This window comes from Balearica regulorum, chromosome 14 (assembly GCF_011004875.1).
Source record: "Balearica regulorum gibbericeps isolate bBalReg1 chromosome 14, bBalReg1.pri, whole genome shotgun sequence".
Taxonomy (NCBI): Eukaryota; Metazoa; Chordata; class Aves; order Gruiformes; family Gruidae; genus Balearica; species Balearica regulorum.
In genome coordinates this window covers 10,327,893-10,343,531 of record NC_046197.1, presented here as the reverse complement: position 1 = coordinate 10,343,531, position 15,639 = coordinate 10,327,893, and the positions used below count along the sequence as shown (strand labels likewise).

At 47.6% G+C, this 15,639-nt stretch overlaps 1 protein-coding gene across 1 annotated transcript in view; it reads left to right on the top strand.

Annotated features, from left to right (window-relative positions):
• Positions 1-825: 825 nt before the first annotated feature.
• NEURL1B (neuralized E3 ubiquitin protein ligase 1B) overlaps positions 826-15,639 on the top strand; it is a 142,742-nt gene continuing 127,928 nt past the window's right edge. The window contains exon 1 of the mRNA XM_075766232.1: positions 826-912. Coding sequence (XP_075622347.1) covers positions 870-912 — 43 coding nt within the window. The 5' untranslated portion in view covers positions 826-869. The remainder of the gene's footprint in view (positions 913-15,639) is intronic.

Genomic DNA, 15,639 nt, shown 5'->3' with positions numbered 1-15,639 from the left:
TACCGTGGGTTTTGTTTGGATTTTTTTTTAAAAGCCTTTTCAGAAAAGGAAGCAATTCTAGTATGTTACTTTTAACAGCATTGTGCAGGGACCATGGAGAAGCCCTTCCTGTTGCCTTGTGCCTGTAGTCTGTTAATTCCAAATGTCAAGGCAGGTGAGACAACCATTCGGCTGGCGTGGGCACAGACAACTAGTCTGTATAGACTGGCGCGAGTACAGGTATAAAACCAACCACCTTTATAGGTTGGCATGGGGGCATGGCCGAAGACACCTGGGCTTTACCGACTGGCAGGAGTGCATGGGTGCAGTACTTCCCTTTGCAGGCTGACATGGGTGCATGGGTGCAGACACCTCCTTCTGCAGGCTGACATGGGTGCAGACACCTCCCTTTGCGGGCTGACATGGCTGCATGGGTGCAGACACCTCCTTCTGCAGGCTGACATGGGTGCAGACACCTCCCTTTGCGGGCTGACATGGCTGCATGGGTGCAGACACCTCCTTCTGCAGGCTGACATGGGTGCAGACACCTCCTTCTGCAGGCTGACATGGGTGCAGACGCCTCAGACACAGCTGAGACGGGTGCTTGGGTGCGGACACCTGCCTTTGCGGGCTGACACCGACGCAGACACCTCTCCATCGCAGGCGGACAGGGGCGCACGGGGGGTGCAGACCCCGCCCCTCCTTCGGGAGAGGAGCCGGGGGCCGGGCCGGGCCGTGCTGGGCCGTGCTGGGCCGGGCCGCTCCGCCCCGCCCGCGGTCGGCGGTTGGCGGTGGCGGCGCTGGGCGGGGCGGGCGGCAGCTTCGAATCGGCGGCGCGGCGGGAGCGCGGTGCTGCCCGGCTGCCTCCTCCTGCCCCGCTCCGTCCGGCCATGGGGAACGCCGAGTCCGTCCCGCGCGGTGCCGCCGGCATCGGTAAGTGTGGGGCGGCGCGTCCCTTCTCCCCGGCGCCCCTCCGGGACGGGAGAGACCCGGCCCGGCCGCTCCCCCAGCAGCTGGAGCTGCCGCATGCGGGGAGCGCATCGCTGTGCTGTGGGCTGGCGTGAAAAACTGGTGTCCCTCAGGGTGGGGAGGATGTGACAGTGGTATCGGTGACACGCGTGGACGTGGCAGGTAAAAAGTTAGTGCTTGGACCAGGTGAGCTACGGTCACGGTGCAGAGAGGACAGGTACTCGGGGGTCTGAGCCCCCGCATTCACCGGTGGCGGTTACTGAGCTCCAGGGATTGCTGTGTGGGGGTTCTCTTTTACTTCCCCTCCTCAAGCAAGGACTGTGACAATAAATGCACTTTCGTCCTTTGGAGTTACTGCCCAGGCAGCAGTCCTGCCAAATCCACCAACTGTAATGCAAAGTCCTTCGCTCCAAAATTGCCTGCCAATCCCAGCTCGCAGGCTGGGAAAACAGACCTGGGAAAACAAATGAGTTTGCGCTGGCCGTACAGCGGGGTGTCAGGTTCTCGTTGCCTTTTATGTGTCTTGTGCATGTCCAAGAAGTCCAACAGTCAGCAGCCTGGTTGGCTGGATTTGAAGGGAGCTGATAACTGAACTCAGCCAACCGGTATGAGATGCCAGCGCTCCAGAATACAAATAATCCTGGGTGGGAATAAGAAAAGTCTTGGGTAACATCTAAGCTAACATGAAGCATCATCATTGTTACTACTATTGCTATATGGTACTGAGTTTCAACAAGACTGAACTTGTTTCTTGTTAACCTCTCCTTGGCTTCAGGCCTTTGGGATCTGCATAGTGTTTTTCAGATGCATGTGACCTGCTACAGTTTCTTTTTTAAATAAAACATTGTCATTCCTCACACCCAATTCTTAATGGCAATATTAGAGTTTTGATTGATTTTTCAGGCATTTATAGCTTGATCTGATTTAATGCTTTCTTTCAAAAAGCTTTAAGTATTTAGTTTTGCTTTCTCTTCCTTTGGGGAAACCCAAAATATTTTGCTAGTGGAAGTATAACAGTGTTGTCATTCACTTAATGTGTAAATTCAGTAGTGTGATGTGCAGCAGGGTAACCTGTAAAGCTACACTGCTAGATGCTCTTGCCTGAGCCTCTGTGTGGGTGCGTGCGGTATGGGGGGCAGGGAAAGGTCCCTCTGGGGCTGTGCCAGGGACCTTTGGAGCATGAGGTTGCATTGCCCTCCTCTGTCCTGAATGGCAAATGCTTTTGCAGAGATCAAGTTGTCCCATGTCCAGCAGGTTCACACTGATGCCGAGTGCCACCTACTGCAGAAGAAAAAGGGATATAGGGCAATGAAAAGTAAGACTTGGGTGTCTAAATCTGCAGTAAATACCTCTCATTTTAGGAAATGGATAATTGCAGACAGTGGGCAGAACAAAAAAAACCAAACCCCAAAACCCTCAACACAAATGGCCCTTGAGCCTTGTTTCGCACTGGCTATTGCTCTCAGGTCTGTGGGGCAATATTGAGTTCAGGAGTGTATGTACATTAAGGGAGTGACTCTGCTATTCTGTGGTGTGTTTTTAGCCCCGGTGGATTAAGGGCTGATTGTGTTCCTAATGAATGAATGCTTTGGGTGCAGGTAATGTTCTGCTGTGGCAGGTTCTTGTTTCTTCTATTTTTCTCCTGGGAGCTGCTAATGCTGTGTTTGGTTTTGGGGTAGTCAGTCATAATCAGATTTACATGTTTGCTATGTAATGAAAGATTATTTTTAACTGATGCATAACTGTGCTCCCTAATGTTGGTTTTTGTTTTGAAATCCAAACATCAATTCTTTGATTATAAAGCCAGTTCTGCAAAACAGTACCTGAGATAACATTTTTAAAGTTAATGCACTATCAGGCAAGTCAGACCTCAATAATATGTTATGTCAATGGTTACTGCTGCACTCCTGTTTGCTTAACAGAGAAGGTAAATAAATGCATTTGTTAATAGTTCCAGTATTGGATACAAGGATTTGAACCAAGAGGGAATTGTCAAGGACTGAGAATATATATAAATTTCAGCCTGCTCTCAATGTGAAGTAATTTTTCCATTTGCACAGTATGGTCATCACAGATCAGAGAAATCACTTTCCAAAGCCAGTAGCCCTACCTGTGTCCCAATTCCAAAAACTCAAGCTGATTTCTATACCTTTCCTATTGCTGCCATTTCAGCTGTGCCCCCTTCCCACGCTCAAGCCACCCACCTTTTCCGATACAGCTTCCGTGGGGCTGCGTGCTGGTGCTGCGGTCTCTGCAGCCTCATCCCTGTTAGGGATAGGGAGATCTCGGGGATTACCAAACATGAACAAATCCAAGGTGCTGAGCACCCCTTCTGCTGGAATCCTGTGCTGCTGGTGTCATTCTCGGTCTGCACTAAAGTGTACAAAGACATGTTCTGGCCAACAGTTTGTGTATGCTCCACCTGTAGTAGGACTCCAATGTAGAGTAATCCCTGCTGGAAGGGCTAATCTCTTTGGGATGAGAAGAGAGTATATAATCTCTCTAATAACAAGAGTGCTACTGCTGTGGCTATGAACTTTGTTTATATGTAGCCTTCACTGTAGTGACTTGAGTAAAGTATTATTATTCCTTGGTCCTAGGATATTTATAAAGTACAAGAAGTGTTGGGGAAACATTTAACTGCTTGACTTCCACCCACTGCTGTGACTTTCTGGTTCTGATGGAGCAGGGGACCAAGAGCTTTTTTCTTCTTAGCTGTGTTTGAAGTACCACTGTTTGGGCAGAAAGCAGGAATAAAAAAAAAAATAAAAAAATCAGTAAATCCTTAAAAGCTGGTACTGTCACTGAGCTATGAGGGTTAACTTAGAAATATCGCTTTGTATGTGTTTTATACAGAGCAGCAGAGCTGGGGCTGTGTAGGAAGGTAAGCTGGGCTGTCCCCAGGTGCCCTGGTCCTGGCCGGGAGAGCGGGGGGTGGGCAGAAAGGCACCGGGGGTGGGCATCTGTCACTAGAGGGCAGCCGGGATTAAAAAATCAGCACTGCTACTCTAACTGCAGGGGAGGGGAAAAAAAAAAAAAGCTGAATAAATGCCAGGAAAAGCACCCTGTGAAGTGAGTTGCTTAAGGGATTGAGCCTGTCCAAAGAAAAGCAAATAACCATGCAGCAGCTGGTCCCCAGGAGAGCAAATCTCTCCTGGTAGCTGAGGAGGACACATCTGAGAGTGGGTTCTTGTTCCTTGAACGTCCACATGTGCACGTGCCCCTGCGGAAGGGGGAAGGTGAGCTCCTTTCCCTTGGAGATCTGGTACTGCCTGATGGCTTGTGATACTTCAGCTGTGCTCATAGTGTGAGTGAGCACTTGTTGTATCTGGATGGGTGTTTAATTCTTCTGCTCAGAGTGTGAGTGCATTTCTTGGCATCTCAACAGGCTGACACTTGCCTGGGATGGTTTCAAGTGGATGTGGATGGGGGCTGATGCCCAAATGAGATGTTTCAGTTGAGAGTTTGCCTGAGTTCCATACAGGATGGCTGGAAATCCCAGGGTCTGTGTTAGCTTCTGGAAAAGTTTGCAACAGACGGGCAAGTCTCCAAGGAGTGATTATCTTTTGATCCAAAGAAGTGTTCCTTTCAGTGAGAGTCCAAAGAGACCTTCTGGCTCCCCTATGTCACCTTTCTTTTTTTATTCCTTCTTTTTGTCTAAATCTTCCTTCAGAACTGACCAAATGCAGTCCCCTCCAGGAGCAATGCAAATCCTTCTGAACAGCAAGAAGCCTCTCAGTGTGGCAGAAGCTTTGAATTATTTCTATCTTGTGCAGCTCAACAAGGTCAGAAGTTACTGAAAGTTTGCTTTGCATAATAAAAGTTCACTTGTGTCTGTATCGGGCAATCATTCCCTGACTGAAATCTGTTAATGGCCTTTGAGTGTAAAACCAAATTGCAACGCTAGAGTGTGTTACAGGTCAGGACAGAATACACAGGGCCCTGGGCCAAGTTACTTTTTGACTGTTGGTCCAAAAACTCCAGGTAGGCATCAGTTGGACTGGAGTACTGGATGCGTTGCTTATATTTATAGGCAGATCACAAAAATGATTGCAAATGTTGGCAGGCATGTACATCCCTCTTGTCTTGTTTAGCCTTTCTCCACTTGGTCAGCAGCTCCTCCACAGCAGCAGTGTCTGATGAATGCAGCTTCTGTCCTTCCTTCCTATCCTTCAATTAGGAGCCCCTTCTAACCCCGTATCTCCATGCTTCTGTCTCTCCAGCTCGCGAGTGTTGTCCTGCCCACTGTAATATTTGTTGTCAGTGCGTGTGGCCTGCCAGTGAGCAACTCCAAGAGTACCTCTCTGAACCTGTTCCTTGGGGCTCATCAGGTCTTTGAGACTTTTTGAGTCCCATGACCATCTTGCAAGGGCTTTTGGGGGCACCAGTTGCCCATCCTGAGTTGGTCTTCCTGCAACTTTGGGCCAGTTGAACTTCCAATTTGTGAAAAGCTTTCCTGCACTCAGTTTTCAACTGGATAGTGATGAGCAAATATTCAACAATTGTCTGATATGTGGCAAGAGAGTTCTTGGGATCTGGGCAGCTAAAGGAAAAGCCCCTACAAACTTTCTGAAGTCTCCCAGCTCTTTGAGTCTGACCCGAAGTAAGTGCTTGGGTTTCTCCAAAAGTGTCTTTCCTAGCCTTCTGTCAGCTCTTAGCTCCCAGATTCCTTCTTCTGTGGAAGGTTCTCCTGAAAGACCTGGTGCTGTAGAAGCAAGAAGACTTTGTTATCAAAAGGTTTTGTTTTCCCTCTGTTCTGCAATGAAGCAGGAAGGATGAACGAGGTAGCGCCAAACCCTCGAGAAAGCACCTGCCTGGCTTTGCACTGCCCTGGGCTTCTGCTCCACCGTGGACCTGGGACTTCGCACTTTGCCTGCTGCTCACCTCTCTCAGCGTGTGGAGCAGCAGGTCTGGGCTCAGCCTGTCCCTTAGCTATGTAGCTTACGCAGATGGTGAGCAGAGGCGAAAATGGGCTCTTTTGTAGATTTGTCACGTTTGGCTGGTATCTTGCGATTCACGCAGCTGGGAACTTATTTGCACATATTTTGTCCTTACTGCTGTCCCCCTTACTCCAAGTCACTGTAGCCAGCTGCCAAAATATTCTGTACCACAGGAAATTCCCACGTGAGCTGTGCTGGCATTCATTGCCTGTCATGCATGGATTAACAGTAGTTACATTTCTGAGTTAACCTGCGCACATTAGGCTCTAGATGGGCTCCGTTAGCTGCAGGGAAAATAGCACATTCTCTTCATGTTAAGCATGGTTTACTTGCAGACACTTTCATTTCGCACCATAGAGTCTGTTTTCTCATTAACAAATCGCTGCTGCAGAATAGCGCTCTACAAAATGCCGTAGAGTGTGCCAAGTTCAGCTCACTTAGTGTCTTGGGACTGTAGTGTACATGATAGCCTTAGGTAGATTTTTTTTTTACTGATAAATGAACAATGTTTATGTGGATTTATCACAAAGGAAATGATAGAAAGTACGTGTTGTTTCCTCTTCAATGCATGGTGCTGCTTCAAATCAGCGCAGAAGCCTGGGCACGTGGGGTTCCCCGCAGCCCTGTGTCCTGCGGCCGTTCTGAGCTGTGAGGTTCAGGGAAAGTTGATGCGCAGTAGTGATGCAGATCTGGTTAATTCTGGTTCAGGTGTTTGCTGGTACGTGCCTTTGCATTGCTCTGGGACAAACACAAAGGTACCTTTTGCTTGCTTTTTCTGTCCTTGCACACTCTAGTATGGCTTAGCCTTTCTCTTCCCCGTATCGCTCTCACTGCAAACCCACCGCTGTAGGCTGTGTCCTTGGGTTAATGCCCACACAGTTCTCACCTCCACAAATTGCTCTGGCTTCTCCTGCAGCTGCTTTTCTGGGAAATTAGAAAATGAAAGGAACTTAAAATCTGTTTGCTTTAAAAACAAGGATAAGTGCGTTAAGACCCAGATGAAGTGACTAATCACAGCCCTGAGGGGGGACGGGAATCCCCTTGTGGGTGTGTTTCTATTATGTCACCTTCTTACACCCCTATTTGGGGCTCTTCATTGGGGGCAAACATCTTCTCTGCAGGCTGCTACACATACCTAAAAAGGAGCATCCACATGCCCTGACTAAGAGGACTTCAGTTTTCAGAGTTTGGCATTCAAATAGCACAGTTATGAATGCCTGCTCCTGCCTTGAACTGGAACATAAATATTTATTACTTCTGTTACTCTCTTGACAGTTTTCCCATCAATTTAGTGCTGAGAACTGCTTTCATTTCTGACTTCATCTAGGTACCAGCCTGAAGGCTGTTAAAGTTGTAGACTTTTTCCCCATCAAGGACAGTAGTTTTGGCTTTACAGTCCTGCCCTCAATTTGCAGAGGTGAAGTTTCTCACACCTGTACCACCTTCTCTGTGCACCTCTTCCCTCACCAGCAGAGATCACTCCTGTGGGTCTGAGAGCCCATCAAGGAGTGTGTACTGGTGGCTCCTGGGATGCAGGTACAAATCCTGCAGTGGAGGGCAAGATGGGGCAATGGTAGAAAGGAATGAGAAACTTTAGGTCCTAAAATGATGCTAAAGTTCACCCAGCCCTCTATTGTCTCTATTTCTGGGTCTCTGATAAAACTAAAACCCAATTCTAAATAACATGCAATATTTGAGCAAGGAAAAGCAAGACAAAGAAGCTATTTAAAGCTACCGTCTTTCCAGGGCTTGGCTCACAGACTCTGCTTCTTTTGTGTCATTGTGTCTATGGAAAACACATATAAAAGGCTAGTGAAATACAATGTGCACTTCTAAGTACATATTTAGAATGCATGCAAAGGTCAGATGTGGTACACGCTTGAGTTTGGGGAGATGGAGGCTTTTGGCTGATGCAAGTTAACTTGCGTTTCTGTAATGTAAGGAAGAATGGTATAAACAGACAATGGAAGAATCCTTGGATGCAGTTTACACAATATACTACAGCCTATACAATAGAATAACCTGTACAGCCTGTTCCTGGGTGCTCTTTTTGGGTCTGAAATTGAGGCATTATCTTCCACTCATGGCTCTGCTCTCTCTTGCTGTTTGGATCTTGGATGAGTCTTTTACACTGGCGGTATCCTTCAGTGTCCTTGGTTGTTTAATGAGGCTGGGAGTATATATGTAAAACTTTTTGAGATCCATAAATATAAACTCAAAGTGCCACAACATGTGCTGGGCTTGAAAGCAGCTACAAAACTATCACAGAGGCTGCTAACCTGGAATGTCTTTCTTCTGGCAATAGGATGAATACAATAAAAGGACTTGCTAAAGGCTGCACTGAAGGGAACTGGTTGTTGCAAGTTGTTTGAGAGGACGAGGCACGGGAGGGAGGCTGGAAATTCCCTGGGAGGAAAAGAGAGCACAGAGGGATGTGTTGGAGATTACAGCTAGCAGGGTTGTCCTGCACTGGTGGGAGCAGGGAGAACCTGGCTGAATACTGGACCTGCTGGAGAGACCCTGTTGCAAGGTGGAGGGACAGCCTGAAAACTGAGCAGGATTTGGGGATCCTGAAGGAGTCCATAAAAAAAATAATCTGAAGAGCTTTGCTGAGGAGATAGGGCAAAGTATATTTGGGGTTGTTTTTTTGTACAGGTACGTGTGCCCCTGTGCTTTTCTAAGAGTAAAGTGTGTGTATTTAAGAAGTGGAACCCGTGGATGCCCCATCCCTGGAAGTGTTCAAGGTTGGATGGGGCTTTGGGCAACCTGGTCTAGTGGAGGGTGTCCCTGCCCACGGCAGGGTGTTGGAACTAGATGATGAAGTAGGCATGAGATGATAAAACTTATCTGTAGCAGTTTATAATACCTGTTGTGGGTAGAGGGCTTCTATTCTCCTGGTTGCAGCAATCTCCCAAAGCTTGGGAGACTTCAGGAGTCCTGGCTAGGATCCCTTGTTGTCATCTCTGAACTGTGCTGCCTTCCCAATGCCTTGAGGTATAAAACCATTGTATACATTTTAAAGCCTTATCTGTGCCTCCTTTCTTCAGCATTGTGATGGATTTTTGGCCTTGTTAAAGTAATCTTCTGCAAGGATTTATCTATTTTTTGTGTGTCAGAGATAACTTTTTCTAGAAATTCTTCATGCTGAATTAATTTGTTCTCTGTCAAACCTGTTTTATTTTTTACTTGAGCTTACGAGTGGGAGAATCCTACTCCCAGGAATGTGTGTGCATCTTTCCTCCTGCATGTGGCACTCCCGTGCCAATAAATTAAAATCTTCAATCTGTAAAACCCTCTGCAGAAATGCAGCCCTCCATGTCTTGGATGCACCCAGCAGGGATGGCTCTGGACCCCAGCTCAGAGACCCCCCCTGTGTGATGGGGTTCAAGCTGTACATGACCTTGACAATGAGAATGAGGAAAGGCATGGTCTGAACACCTTCCATTTGGGCAGGAAAAAAACACTTTTTTGTGAGATGTGGAGCTCTCCCTTCTCTCTGCTTGTGCCTTGCAGAGGGAAGCTGAAGGCAGTGGGATGCTGGAGGGAGAGGGGCTGTTTCTTACCTTACCTAGACTGGGATAATGTGGTTTGTCTCTTGAGACAAACTGGTAAAGCAGGTTGGTTAGAGCCTGTGAGCTGCTACTCTTTTTCTTCATAATTGTTTCTTCTTTAGCATTCAGCCAATTACAAATAATGGGGCTGAGACAAATAACCCTCTTAAATACAACACGGCAACAATAACTCGAGTATTTCCTGCCATGGGCTGTGACCGGGGGTGCTGCCTGGTCCCTGTCCCTTGGGAACGCCTTGGATTGTCGCAGCCTTGTGAAAACTCAGCACTGAGCTGTTACAGCCCCTCCAGTTTGGAGGGTGCTGGGGGGGCGGGCAGCAGATACCCAGCACAACTCACCAGGGATTAACTGGACCTCTCATTCTGGCTGTGGATTAGATAGCTGGATACTATTAGTCTCTCCATTATGAACAGTGCATTCAACAGTGATTTTAAGATGCTTCAGGGCTCCTGCTGATACCAGGGATGCTAACTCCAGGTTTACTTCATATCCATACCTGCATGTGCACAGAGCAAGGGGAGGGAGGAACATATCCGCCATAAAGTGTGGCAGGATGAGGCCAGGACCTGTGCCATGCAGCTGCTGAAGCTGGTGAAGTTTACATGTGTCAGGAGGAGTGTGGGCAGAGGGAGCCGCCTGGGTAATGGAAAAGGCTGGAGTGCGAGGAGGAGGAGGGAGGATCTCTCATTTATCTCGTTTCCCTCACGCTGATGTGGAGAAACAAATATAAACTGAGCTGTCCTGGTCATGCTGTTGGGCCATGCTGTCATAAGTGCCCTGTGGGGTTCCTCCCCTCCCAGGTGCATGTTTTTGAAGGCGCTGGGTCTGTCTTGCCCATGCTGTCACACCATCAGCAGGAGCAGGAAGGTCCCTGGGCAGTAGGTGTAGAGAGCACCTGGGGTGGGAGCTGAGGGTCAACAGGGTTTGTGAGAGGATGGGAGAGGAGATGCAGAATAAGAGAAACAAGAAGCAGTTCTTTTGTAAAGCTGCCTCATTTGCTCTGTTTCTGTAGCTAACCTTTTGCTTCTTGAAGCAATAAAAAAAAACAACCACCCTTCAAAAATATTGCAGGGTGTTTCTTTGTGTGCTTTGACTAAGCTGTTCCTCATAAACCAGTGGCTTTTGTGTAAACAGATCCACAGCAGGCAAAGTTAACTGCTTTTCTGCAGCTGTCAAGTATCTTCACTCCCCCAGTAATGTATAAATGGGGAGAGTGAGGCTGGGAAAGGCAAGTCCTGACAGAGCCCGGGCTGCCCTCCTCTGCCAGCCACCCTCCCGTGTCCCTCCTCAGTCCCAGCCCCTCTGAGGGGACAGGGCTGTGTGGGCCTGAGCCAGCTGGTTGCTGGATGCCTGGGTCTGGGTGGTCATCAGATCCAACCATGGAAAACATCAGGTTGGGTCCAGGGAGTGCCAGGCTGAGCATGAAGCTGGCCAAGGATATGAGAGAGAGCAGGGGAGGGACACCGAGAAACCCCCTGGGCTCCATCTTTGGGAAAAGTACATTCTTGGGTCTAGAAATGTGCAGCTGGAGATGGGTATCGCTGGCTTCCCTCTGCACTTTGAATTGCTAGCCAGTGCTCGAGTCTCCAGCAGAGCTCAGGGTGGCAGCAGAAGCTGTTTGGTTGCGAACTGCTCTGTCTCTGCCCCTGTGTCACCTCTGGTCAAAGCTGACATGCTAAATCCAGTATCTGCTGGAGATAAGGGGGACCTCCCTTCCACCCCTGTGGGCTGGGTCTGTGGGCTTCAGTGACTTTTTTTTTTTTTCCAGATAAAATGAACAAAAATTCTGTGTCCCGTGACGGCTCTGATAAGCCGGAGGCTCCGGACATGGCACAGCACAGACTACCCATTATAGGCCTTTGTTTATTTAAATTAAAAAAAAAAAGCCTAACCTCATTATCTTGATTATGGAAAAAAATTGTATGAACGTGCCAGAAGCATAATTGGTGCCAGTGGAAACCAAAAATGACCCTTTGCTTTCGCCCTCCACCCTCCTTTTTCACAGTATAGTAGTTTACTGGGAGGGAGCTTTTCCTAGGCACTGGGAGACTGTTGCAGGGACCCTTTCTCATGGACCAGGAGAGCCCTCTCCAAAACATTGCTGATCTCAGTTGCTTCAGGGGATGGTAAAAGGGACCCCAGTAAAATTCCAGGTGGAATAATGTACCCCTAACTCTTGAACTGTCATTTGAATCCTTTTGAGACTATCTTAATGGCAGTAGTAACATGCCCTAGAAATATTTATGAAAATCTTATCAGCATCTTCTATAATGCCAGATCATCCCACTATTTAGAAAATTGTGCAGGTTTTTTCCCCTTTGAGTCTGCCTTGCTGGTTGCTTGCCATGGGGAACGATGCTGTGTTAACAGCTTTGCCTGGCTCTTCAGCTGTGCGACGGACCTGTTGCACCTGGGCTGATGGTGGGAGCAGATGGCCCCTGGGTACCTTTCCTGCCCCATTCAGTGCCGGTGGCACTTGCATCTCAGCCCCTGGGAAGGGAGTAGAAAAGCCATCCAAGATATCCCCTACCCACCTCAACTGCTACCCACCTCTTTTGCAAGACCTTTTTCTGGGCTGGTGGCTCTCTCCTGCTACCAGCTAATGCATGTTTAGCTCTGACAACCCTCTTGATGAAGATGTGACCACAACTGGTACTGCAAATGGTCTGAGCGAGCTTTCCTGTGACTGCCTGGGGATGAGCTGGTTGCACGGGACCCATGTTAAGCTAAGTGGCCCTCAATGCCATCATGAGCGAGGTGAAAACCAGCATTGGGACGACTGCAGTTTGCACTGAAAGCTTCTTGTTGGAGCCCTGTGGTGATGGTGCACCAAGTGATGTATTTCATGGGAGGATTATTGCAATGAAACACAATGTGCTTTTGTGCAATTGCATAGTGTCTTTTAAATCATTTCCTCTAACAACTCTGTCCACACCCAAACAGAAATAAACATATTGAAAGGCTGCAAAGATAAAGTCATAAAGGTTACCCCTAAAATGCATCCTTTTTACCCCTCCTTACAGACACCTGCTCCATTCCCTGGACAGAGTGAGCATCCAAGGAGGCTGAATTAAGATTGCCAGCATAAATTTTGACTGAATTGATTTTTGGATCCTTCATTTTACAGCCTCAGTATACGTTTCAAACAGTGACTTTCTCAGAGACAAGAAAGGGGGAGCTAGGATTCATTCTGCCACCTGCTTGTTCTGCCTTTTTAAGGTGAATGCTTTCCTTTCATCCCTTTGAGACTGGTGTCTATGGGGATAGACTGGGCTCGCAAGCCTTATTCCACATGGGGCACATCACCAAGTTGTTTCATTTCCAGGTTGCTCTTACCCATTTTGGGTGTGGATTGTCCTTGAGCTGCCCAGACCCCTTCCTGTGCAGGTGCTGACCATGCTGGTGGGGAAACCAATGTGATTTCACCCCCTCACTTTTATCAGCTTGGCAGTAGCCACCTTTACCCAACAGCTGCTTTTGTCTTGCTCCTCTGAAGATTGCCCAGCTTTCCTTTGGGAATAATTTGGGGGAGAGAGGGGATTTTAACCCCTCTTCACTCAGCCTGTTCTCTAGGCTGATAAGGCAGTGATCAGCATGGGGAGCTGGTCTTTTAAGATGAAGAAATTGCCCTAATGAGACTGACTGTTTTTCTCCTCCTTATCCCCTTCCTAACTCATTTGCTTTTTTACCATTTCCCATGACTATGTGGTTTCTTTAACAGCCTCTTGTGAAGGGTCTCATCAGAGACAGCATGAAAATCTAACTGCCTTGTCAATCAGTGCTCTTGCGTTGCCTCCTTTATTCACCCAGCCCCTTTCCCTGGTGAGACTTGTTCTGGGTATAGCCTGTCTCTACTGTGGACTCCAGATGGGAAAGTGCTCTGCTTTTAATTAGCATCTTAATTAGTTTATCAGGCGTCGGCACCATGCTAAATGACTTGCTGTTCCTGGATGCACTTTTCAGTAGAGATGTCGTTCTCGCTATCCTGTAGTGCTTCAGTATTCTAGTTATCACAAAGTGCATCTTTTTACTGGTTCAGGAAGATATTCCTCTGCAATTCAGTGTTTGTTAGCTGAGCTGGGTAATATGTCTTTTTTTAAAAATAACCAAATCATTTCAGCTTTTCTTCTTCTTATGCCCAGTTCCAGATAGTGCCTGATCATTAATCGCAGAAATGCGCTATGGTAGGAAAGATGTAGCCCTGTGATAGATAAGCTTGACTGACATAAATAATTTAGTTCCTCTGTACCCTCCTTCCTTAACTGCTGGAGATCGAGGTGGCCCACAGAGTCATCTGAAATTCTCCTGCAAATGATCTCCTGGTTTGACTTTGTTTTCAGCTATTTGTCGGCTATAATTTATGGCTATGCTCCACTGGCTTCAGTAAGATTATACTCTATATTTTTTTATATCATTTTTCTGCTACACTAAGTGAAGAAAAAATACAGGTATTTTGTCTATTTACTTTTTTGTGCGATCCAAGCTCTGAATATTGGATTTTCCTCCACCCCTTTACCTACTGATTTTTGTCTCCCCTGAATCATCTTTATCTTTCTTACGATGGACTCCCTCTGCAATCTTTATATTCTTTTTGCTGGGAAATTGCATTTCAGTTGTTGCCATTGATTTACTCTTGGTTAGCCAGGCTTTTTCTCCTCTTTGATGGCAGAGTGTTGCCTGGGGTTTTGTTCCAGACTTACCGTGGCCCTTGGGGCTATTAAATAGGAATGGAGCTGGAACAGGAACAGCAGTTCTCTTTCCCATGGCCTACCCACAGCTCTGGCGACTCTGTCTTGATGACAAACAAATAATATGACCACAAGAGGGGTCTGATAAGTGAAGCTCAGGGCCGAGGTAACCTGTGAGCAAAATTTGCTTCTCATCAGTGATTGCAACCTGCCTGACCGCAGCACGGACCCTGTTGCACTGGGAGCTCAGATGCTGAGGGTCTCGGTGTCACTGGCCACTGTGCTGTTGACTCTGGTACTGAAACTGCTGGATGGTCCATGTCTGTCTGGCATGGTACCAGGTTCTTCTCCTAAGGGCCTGAATATCCTGAAGGATATTCTTTCTTCTCCTTCCTAGATGTTGTCCCAGGCAGCTTTGCATGCAGGGGGGCTGCAAATGTGGGTTAGATCCTGAAAGTGGCTTCATCAAAGGAATATAAGGAGGTGAGGGAGCTCCAGGGAGCCCATTTTCTGGTGATGCTATGTAGTTTGCTCATCAGCATAACCTTACAGCCCTCGTCACTACACAACAGCTTATGCCATAAAACCCTCCCTTGTTATATTTGGGCCCATGTTTTGCTCTCTGGGATGCTCACCCGCCTCTGCCTGACCTGTTGATAGGCAAAAAACTGAGTCCATATGACCAACCCTTCCTCGCCAGCTCCCCTAATTCAAGGGAGAGCAACATGAATTATTCCCAGTGCACAAGCTAGCACGTTCCCTTAGCAAGGGGCTCAGCAAAGCTGAACCAGCCAGGCAGATGTGGTGTGTCAGTGTGGCATTAATGTATTTCTGGCAGAAGTTTGTGTTATCTAAGGGGTGGTGGATTTACAGCCTGTGGGAATCAAACTGCTGCACATGCTTTGAACATTGGGGGGGAAAAAAACCCCAACCCTATATTGACTTTTTGCTTGTGACTTCACTGGCAATCCAGGAAGTTTGCAACTGATGGAGAATGTCTTGGCTGCTGACCCTGGAGTGGGGTGGGAGGATTCTTATTTCATCTATGTTAGTGACTCACTTGACACTTGACTTTATTCTTCAATTGTGATGTTTTAACATGAAACTTTGCAGATGGAGAACTGACATTAATGGAGCAAGGTCATTTTGCTCAATTGGTGTGAAGAGATCTAACCCAGGGTTTGATAATCCTTGTCAGGTTTCTGTGCCAGCCCTTCCCCAATTTCAGATCTGATCCTGTTCCCAGGGAAAGCAATGGAAATACTATTTCATGAGAGGGTGTTTCTGGTTATCGGGTTCTCTCTAGATCAAGGTACAGAACATGCCTGTTGTTGATATTCTCTACCTGACGAGGACATCCTTCTAGCACTGGCTAATGCTGGCATTTGGCTGCTGGGGTTGTGCTTGGTGTGATGCCTGGCATGTTTCCTCCAGGTGGAGGAGGTGGTGGTTGAGAGCATCCAGTGGCCTTGCTGGTGTTTGTGACCTTGA